The 21,396-nt window shown below is 40.0% G+C and overlaps 1 protein-coding gene across 2 annotated transcripts in view; it reads right to left on the bottom strand.

Annotated features, from left to right (window-relative positions):
• The window catches only part of plppr2b (phospholipid phosphatase related 2b), a 70,434-nt gene extending 49,064 nt beyond the window's left edge, over positions 1–21,370 (bottom strand). For both annotated transcript variants that reach the window (XM_082536995.1, XM_082536994.1), the window contains exons 1-2: positions 20,797–21,370; positions 14,861–14,971 (exon numbers count right to left, since the gene is read on the bottom strand). In XM_082536995.1, the coding sequence (XP_082393121.1) occupies positions 14,861–14,971 (111 nt within the window). In that variant the 5' untranslated portion in view covers positions 20,797–21,370. The remainder of the gene's footprint in view (positions 1–14,860; positions 14,972–20,796) is intronic.
• Positions 21,371–21,396: the final 26 nt, after the last annotated feature.

Below are 21,396 nucleotides of genomic sequence, written 5' to 3'. Positions count from 1 at the left end.
GCCGTTGTAAATTCATTAACATCTTTGCTACAATAGTAACCAGTAGAAGTGCTTAAATTTTGATTTTTTACACAGTAAGTCTTTCTTGCAGCCACTGAAAATAAATGTCTTCTTTATTGCCCCAATACGTCGCGACTCTGGCACCCTTTGAATCCAGTCGGTCCACCTGTTTGTCCCACTTAAAGGAGTGCTCACCAGATGGTCCACACCTTCCCCTTTCAATTCTGTCCTCATTTTTGTTCAGGGTGTACACACATAAGACCTCCGCCTAATTCTCACATACAAAATAAAACAAAATGTTTTATTTCCTTTTTTTAAAATTTTTAAAGTAGCATACTTAAATTTTTTGTTAAAATGTATCTTGCACTAGATTTATATCTGCTACTTGTAAATGTTCAATGTTTCTCTTAGTAATTTATCAGCTCTTTGTTAAATTCTTTAGAGGCTATTTGGGAAACTCGCCTGGAAATAGAAATAAAGCATGGTGAAATTGTAATGAAACACAGACAGAACCAGGCTTAAGAGCTGCATTCACACAAAAGTCCTCCTAATCAAACAATAAAATATGTAATTTTTGCACGCCTTCAAGAACAACAACTATCATGTGGAGGATAAGACAAAAATTCAAATTAATTCACTTTCATTTTAAGAAATGTGACGGTAGAGTGCAGAATGGGTGAGCGACAACAACTCACTGCTGTAAACATGAAATGTCTCCAAAAAACTGCAAATACATGACAACACAAAGCCAGTAATGATAGACCTCAAAGTCCAAAGAGATGCTCAAATGTGTGCCAGCCCCAACCAAGCAGCCAGAGCCTGAATTTTCAACAGGTCACCGAAGCAGAGATGAACAGGCTCGCGGAATTGAAAATAGTACAGTAAATGTTGCCCTTCTCTTTAATATGAGCACTGTTGACACAGCATTTTGAAGTGCTCTTTGTGTTTGCTTTTATCAGGTCTGCTGGTGGCTCAGTAGAACAACACTAAAAGGATGACCTTGTGTATCCTCGTCTTATTTTCAGAGTATTTGTGCACAAGCATTTGTGCGGATATTTAGCAATACGTAAGGTTTAATGTTAATATTATGAATTGCTAAGCAAACCAACATCACTCAGGTGGTAAATAAGAGTGATGCATAAGTAGAATGATTTACTTTCTGAAGGGGATAAAGTAAAGTAATGTGTAAGCACCTGTAGCGCTTCCCTCAGGGAAGCGCTACAGGTGCATCAGCACAAAAACCCACAGACTCAAAAACAGTTTCTTCCCCAAAGCCATAACTGACCTGAACTCACACATGCACCGATAACACAGCCCCCCCCCCCCAAATTTTTTTATTCCCACTTCCTCTATGGACCACCACTGTGCAATACCAATTCTATGTGCAATAACTCAACTGTATATACACAACACTATTTATTACATATTACTTTTTTTTTTAAACGGCTTGCATATTTGTACATTATATGTATATATATATATCTTTTTCTCTATGTTAATACTGTCCATATGTATATAGCGCTGCAGAACTGTACCCCCCCCCCCCAGCATGTTTACACTGAGTAGGAGATGCTCAGTATCTCATTGTACAACTGTATAGTGACAATAAAGGCATTTTATTCTATTCTATTCTATTCTAATGATAGTGTGCCAAGAGTAGAGTGACAAGTTGCTGGTTTACTGTGTATTATATATATTCTATAAGAAATGAATCCACATAATCATAGTGTCAAGAGGGCAGAGAAAGTCTGTGGCTATCACATATGTTATCACAAAAAAGGGTCTAAATAAATTTGCTTGTTATCTTCTCTGAATGTGAAAATTAGCAGTTGGTTTTATGCCACAAAGCGTGTTCCTTTCACTGCTCTGTCAGTCTGTTTCAAGAGATGTGAAATTAATCTTTCAAAGACTATAAAGGATAAAACACTAAAGCCTCGAAACATTGAATGCCAGTTCAACGACAGGAAATAAGACAATGGCTTCTGTTCACATATTTAAAAAAAAAATTCAAATATGACGAAACTAAATATTTCATGCATTTTTTAAGTCTTGGTGGACACTGAGGTTTGAAAGGCTTACTGTCATGCAAACACAACTATATGCTTGTAAATCTTTGAAATAAGAACGTACAGCCGTACTGTACTGTACAGTAAATATCATAGCACAGCCAGGAATTGGCATCCCTGTTTATGAATCACATAGATTTGTTATTTCTAGCCTGCTGCTTCAGAATCTGGAACAATGTTGCCAGCAGAAATGATGATGAAAAAAAGGGATTGCACTGTTATGCAATGAAACCCAATTTGATTTAGATACTAAAATCTGTCAGGATAAATTTAGCCATGGGATTAAATCAGATTTGTAAATTGCAAAAGATTCAAGAGCTTGACCTCTTTCCATCTGACCCAGTAAACTGAAATCACTTATCAGACCATGTAATTAAGACTTAATGCTTACACCTCTGCACTTCAAAGGGAGAAAAAGCAAGAAATCAAAGAGACTAATATGGGACTCGTGACAGAAAATGAGGAAAATCTCCTTCCCCTAAAAGCCCTTTAACTGGAAAGGGGGAAATGAAATGTGACAATAATGGTGCATTATGGGTAGGGAAACTAGAGGTGAAAATAGAGTGGGCATCACTAATGTCTCCTGGGGCCAAACTGTGAGTTCGCATATAACTGCTGCATGTCTACCGTCGGCCTGTGTGGAGCAGCCAGATGGCAGAAAAGTCAACTGCTAAAGTCAAACATGTTTACAGGAGGTGAGAATGTGTGGATGGAGGCTGGTGACGAGATGACAGCGTCCTGCTGCAAGAAGACAAATGTCACAGGGCTCAGGATGAACTGGAGGCATGCTGCTGCTTTTTGCTAACAGCAGGTCTGCAGTGTTTTTAAATGAATATACACTCTATACTATAACTGAGTCATAATGAGCACGGGTGAGGCTGGGTAAGCCTACATTTAAGAGATAATTTTCTATATTTAAGTATGGTTTTGCACATTTGAAACTTCATTTATATAAATTAGTTATGTTGTTTTTAATTTTTTTGAGTCATGCGTATTAGTTGCACCTGATGTAAATGTTCTGCAATAAAATCTACTTTGGAAAAGTCTAATTCCTTTGCTTCCAAGGAGCCAGACTTTATTGTAATTTTTTTAATGTGCTCTTAGTTCTCCAGGCTTTCTAACTGAATGCTTTTTCCCCACTAATTTTCAGTCCAGGCTGTAGTTTTTATGTCATTTATCACTGACCCATGAATCATTCAAGCATGAAAAAGCCCCCTAACTGGAAGGATGAAGTAGTATTGGATCTCCAAATAACAGAAAACTTAGCAGCCTGTTGCAAAAACACAGCATTTGTTCCCAATTATTTAAACGAATCTACAAAAAATGCCGAACATAACACAGTTTGACAGGCATATAATAGTATTTTTGCACTAACAAGGTGATTCCCAAATAGCTATTAGCTGCAAACTTGGCAAATCTCAGCACATTGTGCAGTGTGTCCTTGGCAGGCCTAAAAAGCTATCTGCAGCAGATAAACAGCATCTGGAAGTCATGTCCTTAAGAAATAGGAAAAGAAATCCAGCAAAGACCTGACACAGGACCTGAAATATGTATCTCTACTGTTGACTGAAGCCTCATCAGAAATGGTTTTAGTGGAAGGGTGGGCATCCCTTGTTAAGGAAGGGAAGCAGGGAGAAAAGGCTGAGGTATGGCAAATTACTCAAGAAAAAAAATCAGCAGTCACAGATCTTTTAAAGCTGAAAATTGTCGTCATCAACATATCCATATATACAGAAGACGGCAGAAGTGAGTGTCTATCTGTAAAACACAGTGGAGGCTCTGTCATAGTTTCTGGCTGCTTCTCAGGCAGTGGTGTTGGAGACGTTAAAAACTGATGAATTATGAATGCAGAAAAGTACAAGCAGATCTTGATCCATCATGCAATATCAGCTGAAAAGCATCTGACTGTCAACAGCTTCATTTGTTAGCATGACAATGATCCAAAACACACAATGAAACACTATCAATCATGGATTGGCCTTCCCAGAGCCCAGACCTCAACATTACTGAAGCAGTGTGATCTTGACAGAGAACAGAACAGCAGCCAACATCCAAAGAAGAGCTTTGAATCACCTCCAAGAAACGTGGAGAATTATTCCTGAAGACTATTTAAAGAAATAAGAAGAAAGCTTTCCCAATAGAGTTAAGGCTGTGTTGGAGAAAAAAGACATCAAATATTTAATTTCAAGCTTGTTAAAACGATAAAAAATCTGTTTTTGTCTTATATAAAGTATGCATCTAAGCACCTGTTTCACTAACTTGCTACATACATTTTCTATTTTCCTAGCTTCATATAAATAAATGAGGGGTAGTGCAAGAGTTTTACATCACAATGTATGCTTTTAAAGGGAAAGTTTAACCCATAATCAAATTTACTTACATTTGTCCTCTGACTGCCTCCCTCAGCTGACTGGTAATATTGGCTTCTTTTAACTGGCGGATGCAGACAGATAACTGTTTCTAAATGAAACATATCACGGTACAATTATCATTTAGTTCTATTATATTAAAGAGAAAGCAAACATTTTTGCAGCAGATACCTGCAAAACCAGACAACCCACACCAAAGCAGTCTGTGTGAATGAACATCACAACAGGGCAGAAGAAAAATATGTAAATTTAGTTAATAAGGAAATTATTATCTTGATTCTTTGTTGTGCTGTTCCTTTAATCTTTCATTGAATTGTTAAATACATTAGGTCCTCAATAATACCTCCTTTAACCTCGACCACAGTTATATACATAATATAACTGAATGAACATATTTTAATAATGTCACCAAAAACAAATGATTATGATCTCTGGCACACATTAGCCTGTGAAGGTGTTTCTCATAAAGTGGCTGCAAAATGTTTAACCTTCTTCTTATTATATGTTACTAAACAGCTAAATGTTCTGTTTTTTTTAATGTGCCAACATTAATCAGCCACAATTAAAAACACATCCACACAAATTAACCTCTAAACCAAAAGCTGGCATCTTCAGCTGAAACGCTTTTTATATTTGCATGGCTTCAGTTGACTTCAGAGTTACAACACACATCACAGAGCCTCACTGAAAACATTTCACCTAAATTAGAGTGAGACGAGGCAGCAACACCTCTCCTGTTTTCCTGATGAGCCACATGATTACTCGCTCACGTGATCGGAGCCACTAAATATTTTACAGCGGCTGAGATCTCGATCTGTGCGTCTCTATGAGATTCAGCAGATTTCCAGATAAAAAAAAGCAAAGGTGTTGGGCGCATGCAGCCTCTGGGACAGAAACAGCTCAAGTAGAGCACCAATACGATGCATCGCAGGGACACTGCCCCTTAAAAACATATTTGTTAAATAGATGAGTGTGATTATATGAGATAACAAAGTAAAAAAAAAAAAAACTCACTAAAGGAAATCATAATCAGCATGGATAACAAGCAAATAAATGGCCTTGACTGCCGCCTGGTGTCACTGGGTTGTATTACAACACACTGAGCAAGAGGACTACAAGATGGATTAGATGGAAAACCTTGGTCAAGCCAGAGGGATAGAGCCTTTAAGAGAGCACTGGGAGAAGCAGCAGAGGGTTAGGGTTAGTGGAAGTGGAAGAAGATAAACAGACAGATAAAAGAGTTAATGAGACATTAGTACATCACAGAGTGCGGCCGGGCAAAGCCGCTGGGAAATAAAACTAGGAGTGGAAGCGGGGAGGAGGGGAAAACAGGGGAGAGGAGGTGCAAGAGAGTAAATGAGGATATATGAGAGAGTGAAAGAGGGTGAAGTGGAGAGTGAGGTAAAATACAAAAAGGGAACAAGGGAAATGAAGAGGATCAAAGCAGGCGTTCAGTTTTTTGTGGCGAGGTGGGGGGGGGGGCACCCACATGTCCTCCACTCTTTTCCCTGTCTCTCTCTCTCTCTCTCTCTCTCTCTCTCTCTCTCTCTTTTCTCCCAGTGCTTTTGTTTCTCTTATGGGTTTATTTATCTTAAAATCGCCCCCCCCCCCTTCCCCGTCATCTGTCAAAAACATCTTTCCTCAATAATTTTCAAACCCACGCTTTCTGTGTCTCCCCTTCTCGCTGCATTTCCTTTTATGTCTCTCAATCATCCTCACTGTCAAAACATCTTTGTCTCTCTGTGTCCACAGTCTCTCACTGGCTCCCTCACCCCCGTCTCTCTCTTTCTCTCCCCATAGCAAACAAATGCATTTAGAGCTTCCTCGTGCCAGTGGACTACATATCCATGAATAGTGCGTTTAAATGTTCACTGCTACACACCAAAGAACAATCACATAATTGTATGAAATCCCCAGTCCTCAAGCACACATGCCCCCGCATCTTACAAACAGGGAGGAATAAAAGGAAGAGGCTCACTCGCACAAACACGCTGCCAGAATAAAAGCCTACAGTGCAGTTAAAGGTTTTTATGCCAACGCTATCTTGCTTATGAATATACACATGTATTTGCTTTTTTTTTTTTTTAAATAAACAGTTATTTGACATGCATCCCCCTTTTCTATTGTTACTTCAGCCTTTAAAAAAACAGCACTTTTGCAGAATAATTTAAATCTAACTTGATTTTAACGTGTTCTGGAAAAAGTGTGTACAATTTAGAATTTAAGCCGAATCTATTTAGAGCTACATGGATAACCAGCACTGAGAGCCAACCTCTATATCTGACTCCTGTAATTACATGTAACATGAATAGAAGGAAGAGTTTGTAAAGACTATATCTTAGATACAGATTTTATTGAAAGTCTCATTCCAGCATCTTGTTGTTCTATTTCTAAAACAGTTAGCTCTGATGCCGCTGGCCAGATATTCAGCTACTCTACTGATTACCTGCAGATGACAGGGACCTACAGTATATTGTGATATCCATACAGTACAGGATCTCTATCACCCCCCCCCCCCCCCCCCCCCCCACATCCCTTTCTTCCTCCCTCCCTAAAGGGATAAAAGGTGGGAAGCAGCGCAGCTAACAAGTGTTTCAAACATCCACCCAGAATATTGAGAAATCCCAGAGCAGCAGACAGGCGGGCAGGTGCTATTCATGGAGTCAGAGAGATAATGAGGAGAGAACTAGGGAGAGAATGATGTGCCAATGAACTGTTACAGTGTCTTCATGGGAGTATGTGTGTGTCTTGAGGAGGGAGGGGACATAAAAAAAAAATTAATCTGTGCAGGCACTTTTTCATCACCCAAAAATTACCAGGAAACTATGACGCTCTAGTGTAAAGGTAATGTGCTCAGAGATGTTATGAAACTGAATTAATTTTTTTCTTATCTTTCCTTTGTGGCATGAGGAAATGTTGATTGTGAATAAATGGATCATAACAAAGTTAAAAAGAAGTTAATGGCAATCATTAGCACTATTACAAAACGACTTACGGGGATGTACAGTACTTTAGCAATAACGTTTAATCTACCGGAGCGTTTTAATTTAAGTAAAGCTGGACTGAAAGCACATATGAAAAGGAACACTAATGGAAAAGGTAATGGGGACCCTCTATGCTCTTTTTAATTTCTGTCATATATAAACTGACAGCAATAGATGAGATGGCCATCTCAAGCACACAGCTCTGACTCGTAAACCAACCAATCAGAAGAAAACTGGGTTATTCTACAGTCATAAGGAAAACTGTGGTTGGACCAAAAGAATTGTGACTTGTGATCTGGCGATATTGTTACCTTTGAAATGCGGTCTTCAAAGCAGCTTTGGTGATGACAGCGATAACACAGAGACAGTCTGATGTCAGTTTACAATTAAATGGGTCAAGGTGGCAATTACTTGCAATCTGTTTTTAAAATACAGTGAATAACTATGAGAAATGGTTGAAAATTGCAAATTTGTTGCTGTCTGTTCCAAATCTGTTTCCGTCTACATACACAAAGAGATTCAGACAGAACCTCATATAGCTGAAAACTTCAGAAATTCCTCCACAAATAGTTTAACTGCAAAATGACATAGGCGAACGACATGGTTTGACATAGGAGCAAAACCAGTGGGCAACAAATTGAGTCAGGTCCCCTTTTACGCAGATGCCTGTCACAGATGATTTGCACTCAGTGGTGCAGACTGGATTAGGTCAGTTGCAAAGGCTGGGCAATCTGTCTGCATTTATAAATTAGAAGGCAATTATTTGCCAACCTTTGCCAATCTAAGAGGGACTGATCAACCAATCGTTGATGGAGACCTTAAAAGACGAGAAGCTAAAGTGGCTTGTTTCAGGCAAGACTTCAGTACAGGTTAAACAGGGATTGTTTTGAACTGGGAATCATGCAAAGCTGCTGCAATAGAGCCTAGTCATGTTTATTACTTTGTATCTGAGAAAATATTGTGTTTCTTCTTCCTAGCACAAATGAACCAAAAAGAAATATTTAGAAAAAAGCAAACGATATATCAAGCACGTTGCCTGAAGGTAGAAGATGTACTGAGATGATATCATACCCAGCAGGGACTGTGGATGAAGTGAGCGCATGTAAGGAGAAGGCTTTGGTGGAGGCAAGTGTTGGTCTGATGTATTAGCAACACTGTTTATTATTAAAGCAAACTAGGCTAGGCTAGAGAACTTGTTTTTAAAACCTGAAACGATAAAAAGATGCTAGATTTGTGTCTGTCCTGAATAACATAACATATTAAGAAGCAAACTGATGCCGGGGCTGAATCCAACAAGATGGACAAAACAAAACAGAAGTTTGCTCTGTCTTTGTCAGGATCAGTTCTGCCCCCAGAAATTATGGTGATATTTATGCTCTGTGTTTCTAAAAGGGATGAAACCATGTATTTGGAATGTGTTCAGTGTCTCTATTTTTCTGAATACTGAAAATATCAGAAGGAGCAAGTCTTTTTGAGACCAGAGATCTAAATTATGATTAGGCGAGCACTCCACTGTTTTAGCACTGCATTGTAACACTGTCAGAGATGGACAAAGGATCAAAACAGATGCAGCAGATTCAGAGATTTAAATTTTTCATTCTTGTCGCACTCAAACAACAACCGGCTCAGTGACATCACTTCAGACAAGTCATTTCACGCAGCTCCCTCTGAGACACAAAAAGGCTTTGCACAACTTTTTTACATATGCACGAACACTCCCCAATGCATGTAAACAAACTGAAGCGTAAAAACAGCAGTGCTTAACCAACCAAGAGCCTAAATATTAAAACTTTTGTCTTGCTTTGGATGCTAGAAGTGAAAACTGTTTCGCTAGAAAGGAAAAGCAAAGACATCTGTGAATGTTTTGAACTTTCAGTATCAAGAAAATTTGTGACTTGCAAGATATCCTCAGTATGTTTTAGGATTGAGGATGTAAATTATTACAGTTGCATATAAATGCACCTATTTATTAAAACTTCAGAGTTTTAATAAATAGCCTCACTGACCTCTTTAAATTTGACTTTGGATTTGGCAAGATTGTTGTTGCCTAATGGGCGGTGGTTTAATGAGAATGGTCCAAAAAAGAGAAATCAGTTCTCTGGGCACAGATGCTTTGATTATGCCAGAGGAGAATTAGCAGACTCCTTTGAGTTGACAAGAACGCAACGGTAACTTGTTACAAACTCGGCGTCCAGAAGAGAATCAACACAGAATGTCAAACCTCGAAGAAGATGGGCTACAGCAGTGCACCCCAGGGCAGCTGTTGCTACAATGTAGCTTGCCATCACCAGTGTGTGAATGTGTGTGTGAATGGGTGAATGACTGAATGTAGTGTAAAGCACTTCAGGGTCCTTAGGGACTAAGTAAAGCGCTACACAAATACAGGCCATTTTCCATTTACAGCAGCGGAAGACCACACCGCATGTCACTCCTATGAGCTAAGAACAGAAAGCTGATGCTACAATTCACATGAGGTCACCAAAATTGGAAAATAGAAGGCTGGAAAAATGTTGCCCTGTCCAGACCAAATTTCTGATGGAACAATTAAATCGTTGGGTCAGAATTTGATGTAAACCACATTAAAACATGTCTTGTATCAGTGGTTCAGGATGGTGATGGTGTAATTGTGCGGGAGAATTCTTTTCTTGCCACACCAACTGAGCATTGTTAAACACCACACCCGACCTGAGTATTGATGCCCACCATGTCCAACACATCAAACTATGTCCATCTAGTGATGGACTGAGCTTCTCAAACTGGTTTCTTGAACACAACAATAATTTCCCTGGACTCAAAAGACCTCCACAGTCACCAGATCTCAATCAAACAGAAGACCTTGGGATGTGGTAGAACAGGAGATCATCGTGGGTGTGCAGCCAACTATGATGTTGCCATGTGGACATGGACCAAAATCTCTGAGGACTGTTTTCAGCACCTTGTTGAATCTATTCCATGAAGAATTAAGGCAAATTTGAAAGCAATAGAGTTTCAATTGGCTATTAGCAAGATGTATATAAATAGATGGCCTTTGAATGTATTACTGACCTTCCAAAAGTTGATTCTGTTCATCTGGACGTAGCGTTTTGTGGGAGAAACGTTTCGTCACTCATCCAAGTGACTTCTTCAGTCTCAACTGACTGCAGGTTTCCCCAATCTTATAAACAGTACATTGCATAATGACTGAAATCAGCCAAGTGAAGGAACAATGGGCTGGGAGGTCAGTTCCTTAATCCTAATTATGCAAATCTCATGACCATTGATCAACAACCACTGATCAATGGCCACGAGTATTACTGTATTATGAATATTACTGACTATTAAAAAATTACTAAGCAAATACGTACTGGTGTATGTACAGAAAAGCTCAGCTATGAGAGCTGCAAGCTGACATGAACTAACACCTCAGAGTATCATCAGACAGCATAAGCTGCAGACCTGAAATATTATGTGGTCTGATGCTGAGCAGTCTGTTTATTTTACAGAAGTTGCTATGCCACAGTAGGACGCAGCCAACGAGGCGTGAGGAAGGAGCGAAGAGGAGGAAGCTTAGCGAGCCCGAGCTGGCCGAAAAGTAAAGCTGGAAAGCCCGCGCGCACGCTTCACAAGCTGTGTGCCATGAATTAATAACCACAGCACATTAACAGTTGACAGTAATAATTATCATATTTTACTATTGTTGCAGCTGATACAACACTACTATTTGACGGCTGCAGTGAGAACAGTCAATTTATAGTCACTCCTACTTCGATACTATGTAACTCGACTTCAGTACAGATTTTCACAGTAGGCCCGCCTGGCCTAGATCACACCAAAGAACAGCCCTCCTCCCACCCACCAGTGTCTAAAGCAAGTCAGGAGCCAGTCGTATCAAAATGACTTTTTAAAGAGGATCCTTTGAAGCCGTGCCTCTGTTAGGCCCCAGACCAGCCTCTTGTGTGGCTTCACAGCTGCAGAAGCAGCATGAAGCAAAAACAAAAGAGAGCAGCAAGGACGGAGAGATAGAGCGGCGAAGGAGGACGACTAATCTGCTGTCCATTATGTTGTTTTCATCACATGCAGTTTAAAGGAAAATGGTGTAAACGCTTTCTTGTTTTAACAGGAAAGTGATAGGGCCAGTTCTCACATTTTAATCAAGCAGAGGGAGAGAGAGAGGGAAAAAACAATCACTAAAGGGGGGGCGACACAAGCACGATCACAGGGGAAGAGAAATACAGACAAGCGCGGTGAGATGTGGTAGACAGGCCTTTATAAAAAAAAGGAGTGACGAACTGACAGAGACTGACTGAGTAAGAGGAAAAGGGCCATCGCCATAAATAAAATTATAAGGAAGGAATAAAAGAGATAGAGCGGCAGACAGTGATAGATAGACAGTTAGATTGTGCGGGAAATGAGAGAGGGAATCGGCAACACGATCACAAGAGCGGAAGGGAAATAAGACTGGGCGTTTGGATTGAAAAGAAATGGGTAATGAGATGCTAATGTAACAACAAAGGAGAGTGTGCCCTCCGGGGGGAGCTATGCTACAGCAAGCTGCTTTAGTCTGAATGCAGCAGAGGGGGGAATTTAATTTTAAAACGCTCTTTATTAAACTACTGTAATGCACGCAGATTCATTCAGGTGCACATACAGTCATTAAAGTCAGACCAAATCTCCATCTCCAAATCCATCTCTAAGCTGAAAAAAAGAGGGGTCCTCAGAAATGGGGTAATAAGGTGGCAAAAATGGGAAGAAGCGCTCACACCCTGGTACGTAATGCCCTCCTGTCTCCATTCTGATATGAGGTAAGGTTGGGGACAAGGTCTACCGAGGACAAAATCTATCCTGAGGAGGAGCAAATGAACAAAACCAAGAGGAGCGACACAAAGAAATACCAAGAAACGATGGACACTCACGGGAAAACACGGACAGAGTGTTGGTGAAAAATGAGGAGAATAGAGACTTTGTGATAGCAGACTGGCTTTTGAGTGGGAGGAGGAGACGAAGCTTTACAATCAAAGGGGAATAATGGAGAAATCTATGGTACAAACAACGTACGGTAATTACTCAAGGGACCGAGTGCTGAATAGGAGTGATGCAGAGAGGTAAAGAATGACTGGGCAGTACTCAGGAGACCATCAAAGAGAATATAGAAGGAGGTGAAGAGCACCTATGACAGATTCAAGCCTAGAGATATTACAAACGCACTATGAACAATTTTTTTAAAAAGGTGGAAAATCATTATAACATGTCCTCAAGAGGATCCCGAGAATGAGCGAATGCTAAATCGCAATGAATGAAAAATAAAAGCAAGCTTAAGGCCGCGTGTAAACCTGGAGGGATCGTGAGATATTTGAGCTATAAAGAGATGGAGAGGTAACTGAGGTGTGTGCGTGGAAACAGTGCAGGCTCCATGTGTTGGCTGAGGCACAAAGAGCAGATAAAAAAAAAGTTATAGTCACATCTCAAGAGGTTGTTGTGTTTTTGAACATATAGAGAGATGAAACACAAGGCTGAGGAAAATCCCTTTGGAGTTTCAGGTGAAGAGGTTGGGTCGTGTAGAAAAGAAAGAGTCAGCTTAATTTTTTTTAAAACTGCAAATCCACAGCACTGAAATAGACTGGCGACCTGTCTAAGGTATACCCCACCTCTCAACCGATGGCAGCTGGCTAACTGGAAGAAAAAGGATGGATGGATACCACAAAGAGACCAGCTTTTCACAATATCAGTGATAGTCAGTTTAAGTTTGTCTCAGTTGGTAAATCAGAAAAATGGCCATATACATCATCAGCTCTTTGCTTGACTGAACAGCCAAGCAGTCTCCAAAAAAAATACAAATAAAAATACGTTCCCATATAACTAGATTGCTTTCTCAGTGATGTTTCAAGAGAAACCAATTTTCTCTCCGGCAAAACACCTTATAATTTAAAAGATCAATAAAGACTGCATGAGGGGGCGGATAAGCAGAATGGTGGCAACATAATCCGTGAGACTAGGGTTCATTTAAAGGCACTGTCATTATTTCACCTACTTTAGTGTCTGTTTTAATTTGCTGTTTAGTTTCATTTTCACTCGCCCTTTGATTACGTTTAGGCACAAAAAGCTGTAAGTAAGTACCCATCAGTTGGATCAGACATTAAACAGCTTTTGCTTTTGCTCCAGGCGCTACCCCTTGCCAAATCCAAATTGAGTATTTCCAGTAGTGAGAGCACATCTGACACAGCGAAGCGCCTACTGTGTGATGCATATGAGAGAGGGAACCTGTGGACAATGTCTGGGCCTGATTTTCCCAACACTGTCCCGATTTCGTGTTAGCTTCCTGAAAAGGGGAGACACTATGAAAGCAAGAACACAAAGATCAAAGATATGTTGGTGACACACACGCACACAAAAAAATGCTTTCCTCAATTTAAAAATGTACATTACTTGTTTAGGAATATCATTTTAGGGTACAGGGCCCTACTGGAGGCACTATTGTCAATTGCAAAACCTCTATTTCTAGTCAGCTCTCTATGGCACTACTTGACTAAACAGCTTTCATCAACATTAAACATTAACATTTGATCTCATGTAAGAGTAAGAAATTATATTTCTAGGCTGAATTTAAATGCAAAGACCCTTATTTTAATGCTAAAAAGTGCTAATTTTGCATATTTTGCTATTTCTGCTGTAACTCTGAGGATCCTCAGGCTTGGAGCATGTTAACAGTAGCACAGGCTAATTGGGTTTCCGTTCTTAATCAGGCCAATTAATTAGGAAATGCAGCTTGATCCATGAGAGCTTCACCGGGTCATTTAGGGATTACAGGGAAAGAAGAAGAGTTGTGGGAAGAGCAGGAACATATGAGGGAAAAGGTCTTTGTGACAGATCCCTTCACCCTTGTGCTGAATGTTATCACTAAACGGACTCATGGACGAGGGGGTAATTACCCATTTGTGACAGTTAATCAAAATCAATCACTTCCTTCGAGAGTCACTGAATTGAAAAGTGGTTCAGCCAATTCATGCATTTTTTCCCCAAGGGACACATTTTGCTCTTCATCCACCATGAGAAACACAGGAAGAGATTGCAGAAAGCGATGCAGGAGTGAGGGAATAGAAAGCGAAGAGAACATCCACCAGCAGACGGCTGTAAAATGTGCTTTTATGTCTCCATCCGTTTGCTCTGTGTGACTCCAACTTACAGAGGTTTCTAAAATTTCCAACAAGACCTAAATACACAGCTGAATTTAAAGCATTTTTTTTTTTTATTTCTGCTGTGCTTGCTACACAGCACATCATTTTGTTCCACAGCACAAAACACATTAAACCTTTAGATTGCAGTAGATTTCTTTCAGTTATAGCTTCCAAATGATGTTCGGGCCAAATCAAGCTGAAATGTCCTGTTGTGAGTTAAGCCTGATGAGCACAGCAGGGACCAAAGCGCTGAAATGTTGAAGAAAATGTGCCTTAACAGTCACACTCACCTCCACAAGGAGGAAGCAGGGCACGATGTAGGTGCTGGTTTTCTGAAAGCCTCTGTCTGCAGGAAGGTTCCTCATTGTCCTCTCCTGTGCTGACAGGCGACTGTCCATCATCTGTTGGGGAAAAGAAAAAGTCTCTGTAAAGCTTCAGTCTACTGGATTTATAGTGTTGAACTAATCCTTATACTGAGCCTTTGTGTCTACTCGCTTCACCCACTGTCTGAAAGAAGCTGCTTTAGCTCCTCACCTCACTGCTTTCCACTGACTAGCTGCCCCCTGCAAACAAATAGGTTTGAACAGCAGGTAGATGAGGGTCCAGTGCTTTATAGCCAGGACTGTGGCTCTGACCACTGTGGCAATATTGCCTCTCACTGTCATCATACAGAACCAAGAGTAGAGAAAATGATCTGAAACTGAGTGTTTAGAGCAGTTTGAAGCCTGAATGTTTGGCTTACGCTGACTATTTGTATACACACTGACCTCACGTTGTCTCACGTGTATTGAGGAGATTTTGGACAGAATCAGAGTCAATATTAAGCTTTGGCAGTGGTTAATAATTGATTTGAAATGTTGTATTTGCAAAAAAGAAACCCATCAAAGAGACTGACACTTCAGTTTGGTCACTTTCTTCAACTTTGTACCTAATATGAGTCACTAAATAGTTCTGGGCGATAAAAAGTGGTAGTTAATATAGTGCCAATCATAGAGTGGACTGTGTGTGAGTGGAAAAGCCTGTATAGCGGATTCTTGTGCAGTTTTTTGTGTATCACTACATCCTGTGATGGTTTCAAATATATTTGTTTTAAAATATGCTAGAGAAAACCTCTGCAAGGCCTTACTCATAGAGAAAGAGGTCAGCATGCTAGAAAAATCGTTTTTATGCTGTTTTTGTTTGGAGAATGCTGAACAATCAGACTGCAATAAACTTTACAATGAAGCAATGTTCAAACACAGCAAAATACATTTAAAAAGCACTGCATGCTGCTGAAGTTCAGTTCAGATCTAGTGTTGTGCAAACCTTTTGAGCTACCTCTCATTTCTCCTTACTTTGCCTCTAATAACAATAGTTCTCGTGCATTTTATAACTTTGCCACTGACCCTTTTTTGCTAAGCTACATACACTCACCTATGAATCATTCAAGCTTAAAAAAGGCACCTAACTCAGAGGGTGAACCTGTGTTGTGTCTACAGACAACTTTGCAAAGAAACAAATGTGCATTTTACTGTTTGACACTTTAATTTGTTTCTTTAATTGAGTCTATAAAAATACCTGGGATAACACAGCCATAAACAGTATTTTTGCACCAACAAGGTGATTTTGAAATAGCTATTAGCTGAAAACCTGGCATATCTTGAGAAAAGGTCTTAGTGGTGAGATGGCTGTCAAGAAGCCATTCTTAAGAAAGTGAAACAAGGAGAATGGATGAGGGATGCCAAATAAACACAAACTGGATTGAAAATCAGTGGCATCCTATGAAGTGATGGATCCAAATTTTTGTTTTAAATCACTGTTGTATGGAGGAGGTTAGGAGAACGATACAGCAGTGACTGTCTATAGCCATCTGCAAAACATGGTGGAGACTGTTAAGGTTTGGGGCTGCATTTAAGCCAGTGGTGTTTGTCTTTAAGTACTCCTAATTTAAGTACTGTCAGATTGTGATCTACCATGAAATACCATCTGAAAAGTGCCCGATTGACATCATCTTTCATCACATCAATGATAGCGAACACATACTGGATAGAAAACCAAACACTGGACCACTATCAGTCATAGACTGGCCTCCCCAGAGCCCGGACCTCAACATTATTGAATCAGTGTGGGATCGCCTTGACAGAGAGCAGAACAAAAGGCAGCCAGCATCCAAAGAAGAGCTTTGAATCTCCTTAAAGAAGCCTCAAGAACTTTCTTCTTATTTCTTTAAATAGTCTCAGGGAAAGCTTGTTTAAGACAGTTCAGGCTGTTTTCATATTAAATATTGACTTTCAAGCTCATTAGAATTGTAGAAACTCTGTTTTGTACCATTTACTGTATTTCATTTATATTTCTACATTTGAATAAATGCACCATTTTCCATTTTCCTGGCAAAATATAAAGAAATGACAAGCGACACAAGACTTTTATACAGTGGTGTATTTGCATGATCAATTTATGCTGCTTTATAGTTCAATGAGATAGGATGTTTAGTTGTTTTTAAATTTCTTTCATTTACTAGTATGATGATTAAACTGTTATCTCACAGCGAGAAAGGTCAAATCCAGTCTGGAGCTTTTCTGCGTGGGGTTTCTGTGTTCGCCCCATGTCTCTGTGGGTTATCTCTGGCTACTGCCACGGTCTAAAGACATGCATGTGGTTAGGTTAATAGGTGTTTCTAACTTGGCCATGGATGTAAATGTGAGTGGGAATGGTTATCTGTCTCTATGTGTTAGCCTTGTGATAGACTGGTGATCCTGTGTCTCACCCTGGGATAGGCTCCCAGGTTGTTGCCCCCATGCAACCCTGAATTGGATAAACAGATAAAAATGGATAGGTGGACACTTACTTGCCTAAAAGTGAGTATTTATTTTGTAGAATATATAACTAAGAAATTAAGATATAAAATTGTTGATTAACTCTGTGGTATATAAAGTAGATTGAACCTACCTTTACAAAGTCAATATCAAAGTGTTTTTTACACACATCTTCTTCTGCAGCAGTCTGAGTCTTCACTGCTTACAGTCAAGGCTGAAAATGCCTCTGCACCATGCATGAATTGAGACCCTGGGTGCAGAAGGATATTTGGACTGTGATAAGAGTATGACGTTTTCTTGAAGACATACAAGAAAGTGTATTCTAATTTCTCTTATTTAATTATGATATTTATTTGAGAAAATATACATCACATGCAAATATATAAGCTGCCCTGTCTCGTAAAGATAATAAATCATTAATCAACTCCAGAAATCACTTTGTTGTCGATCCCAGCCCCGCCTCTTCTAAAATTTTCATGCAGTTTTGAATAATCTTGATTACAAACTGGCAAACAACCACCAATCATCTCCTTGGCAGACTAGTAATTTTTCATTTGACCTAAAACACAACCCCCCTGACATTTCCCATGGTGAGTTTTTAGGGGAGATTTTTTCAAAGTATATTCTTCTTCATTTAATAATGAAAAAAATGGACCTGAGAACTCCTAAATATAATTGAGGAAAGGTTTTCTCACAACTCATCTTGTTAGAGCACCGCTTCTCCTAGCATAAGAGAAAGCTTCACTCGCTATCACTTCATCAGCTCGGTGATGTGTTTCTTTAAAGATATGGTAACGCTTTTCTGGGACTAAATCTTCACGGTGAACAATAGAGGCACCAAGTGTTGTACTACTTAAGATCATTAACTATAATGAGGACACTTTTTGCCTGATGCTCACAATGTGCCATCCATCCATTAATAAATTGGCCCCATTGAAACAGCTGATAACCCCTGTGCTTCATATTTTCATAGATAATCATGTCGGAGCACAAAGAGAGAAACCATTTATTATCTATCATCAGTACGAATACAAAAAGATTATTCCAAAGCAAACACACAACCACAGTTGTATACATCCACACCAGCTCACTCACCAAATTGTCGGGATGCCTGTAAAGACACTCTGCATGGCACATCAAAAATGCACACAGGTACACACACGCACACAAACCAGTATGGGTAGGCAATCAAAAGAATTGGAGGGGAAATGAGGTTGAAAGGAGGAGAAGTAGAGTGGAAACAGAGGAGCGATGATCAAAAACAAAAGCCTGACAGTAAGAGATAAGAGCGAGACAAAGTCCTGATGCAGACGTTCGGAAACTCTTCAGAAATCAAGCGGGTGGGGTGAAAGCCAGCAGACTCAGCAATGGGAAATTATAGTGACTGAGGGATAACAGGTACACGCTGAAGAAAAACAGATCCAGTCCCCAAACTGAGAAGAGGTGGTAAGGGGGTGGGGGGGGGGGGATGATGATAAAAGTCAGAGTAAGAAGAGTAGCTTATGAGTTGCTCAGGGGTTTGTGACATGCAAATGACTGCGCTCATGCTAAATAATGACAGCTACTACTCTTTTAAGTTTAGGAGAGCCTCAAAAGGCTTTCCAATATATCCTCTGATTAACACAGTAAATGCATTTTTCAAGAACTGTGAAATCCTGATATTATCAATCATAAAGCAAAAGGCTTCAGCAATCTTCAATATAATTTTACTCACTCGCAAACCAATTGGTTTTCCTCTCAGATATCGAGCTTAGCCCCCTCCCCGATCTCCCTGACAACAATTATCTTGCTGACTTTATGGCTTAGTGAGAGTCTCTGCTGCCTTGTCAGCCCTTTCCCCAATCAATGGTCATTATGGGTGAGAGGAGAAGGAAGGCACTTCACAAGTTTGGAGTGTGTCCATGCATTCGTTGTGCACTTGACCCCCTATCAGTCACATCCTAAAATGATAGAAGCCAGATTAAAAATAAAATAAGAGTAAAAACAAGGTAAATGATTCATTCCTGTTTACACAAACACTAAAAATACACCATCTTGTTATTCGTGACGGCGATTCAAAGTGCACATTTGCATGACGAACAGGAGCACGGCAGTTAAACGCTGTCATAGTATGCATAGTAGAGATACAATATATGCATTAATAAAGAAAGAATTAAAGATGTAATACTCTGACAACCCGGAATTCATTTAGATCTTCTCTCATCTTTAACAGCTTTTTTTCCCCTAGCAGATAATTTAAGCTCATACATATATGCTATCAAAGCTTTTTCTGACTTCTGAGGCAGCAACAAGATAAGATTTAAAGAACTTATTTTTTTTATATAATCATCTTATGCTGTGAAAGGAGTGAAAAAATTATATTTTTGTCACTTTAAACATGGAAGATTTCTAAATTAAAAATCCCAATTTGGGCAAAAATCACCCTCAGGTGACATTGTGCACAAACTTAAAGAATCAGTGGTTCCTCTGCAGTTATCAAACATCATGTCCCGCTATTTATAGACCTGAATGAGGCTTGTTAATGACCAAAAATTCTTATAATATTCAAGAATTTCCTTCAGACATGTACGCTTAATGAAGAAACGGACACAAGTATTCATGCTGTGGTTCATATAAATGTATTTGATTCTTTAATTTCAAGGCCACCTGTCTGCTTCATTAATTAAACACTATTCCACTGTAAGGTTCTGCTTCAGAGCATGAAAGACAAGATTGTTTAGGTTATGGCAGGAGATCAAAAGACTGTGTATTGTATATGCATACATTCCCACACAGGGGGCTGCATGCTGTAAATACTGTATTTGGGTCTTCTTTTATGTTCCCATCTTCCAAAGCAGTGAGAAGCAATCAGGCATAAGACAGCTGTGTCTGATTGTCTTTTGTGTTGCTGTCCATGTTGCTCACAATGATTTTTTTCACCCTTAAGCCTTGCATTGGTAGCACAGCACAAAAAGAGTTAGTCACTATCTCACACATGCACAGGTGCATTCACACATTCACTGATATTCATGCAAATGTGTGCACGCATACAACTGACCAGTATTTCAATATTCATAGCATGTCAGTTTGGATGTCAGTCCAACAAGTGGTGTCACACAGCTGCGTGCGAGTCTGTGTGTGTGTGTGTGTGTGAGAGAGAGAGAGAGAGAGAGAGAGAGAGAGAGAGAGAGAGAGAGAAGGAAAGGAGAAGAGAGATAAGAGGAGAGAGAAGGAGAGAGAGGGGAGAGAGACATCCTACAGAGAATTCCTGCTGTGCTGCTCCTCAGGTTCAACAATGTGGGTCACACTGATGCACATCTGCACTCACACTTTTTCCTTTTCGCTCTCTCTTGCACACACACACCCACACTCACACAAATTTAGGAACAAAATGTTTCCCAAAAGAGCCAGAAGAAAAAAACACAGAAGTAACTGGTTTGAAAAAGTCTCACCTTCTATGTCTTTTTGTTGGAAGCAGTGCTGCTGCAAAGTAATGGCTGCCACCTCACAGTTTCTGTCTCTAGGAGGTTGTGCTCCTGCAGCGGACTTCCATTCTGAGGTTTTGTTGTGGTCTCAGCTCCGCTTCTTTCTCTTTTCCCCTTCTCGTCTCTTTCAAAGCAAAAACGCCCCTCACTTCCGCCGCTCCGCCACTGAGAAGCCCTCGGCGGTGAGTGTGAATAGAGAGAGATAGAGAGCTTGCCCGCTGCCAGGCACTCTGCCTCCAGCCAGCCAAGTCTATATCTGTCTGCACTCTGCCGCTAGGTCACTAAGCTAAATATGATGATCTTCAACAGCACTTCAAGGCTAATTAGTCAAGTGAAGGGATCCACGGGCTTGGTGAGGGAGCCTGCTCAGTTGCCGGTGGATATGAGGAGAGGGAGAGAAAGAAAGCGAGAGAGAAAATGTGTGTGTGCATCTGTATGCGTGTGTGGAAGAGGAAGAGGAGGAGGAGGAGAAGCAAAGAGGAGAAGAAGAAAAAACAGAGTTGGAAGAGGGAACAAGAGAATGAGAAGGCAGGAGTGGAGACTGAGAGTAGAAAGCAGCCAGAATGT

Source organism: Aulonocara stuartgranti, assembly GCF_965226115.1.
Source record: "Aulonocara stuartgranti genome assembly, chromosome: 6".
Lineage (NCBI taxonomy): Eukaryota > Metazoa > Chordata > Actinopteri > Cichliformes > Cichlidae > Aulonocara > Aulonocara stuartgranti.
Note: the sequence above shows the minus strand (reverse complement) of the source record. Positions and strands in the feature narration are given on the sequence as shown.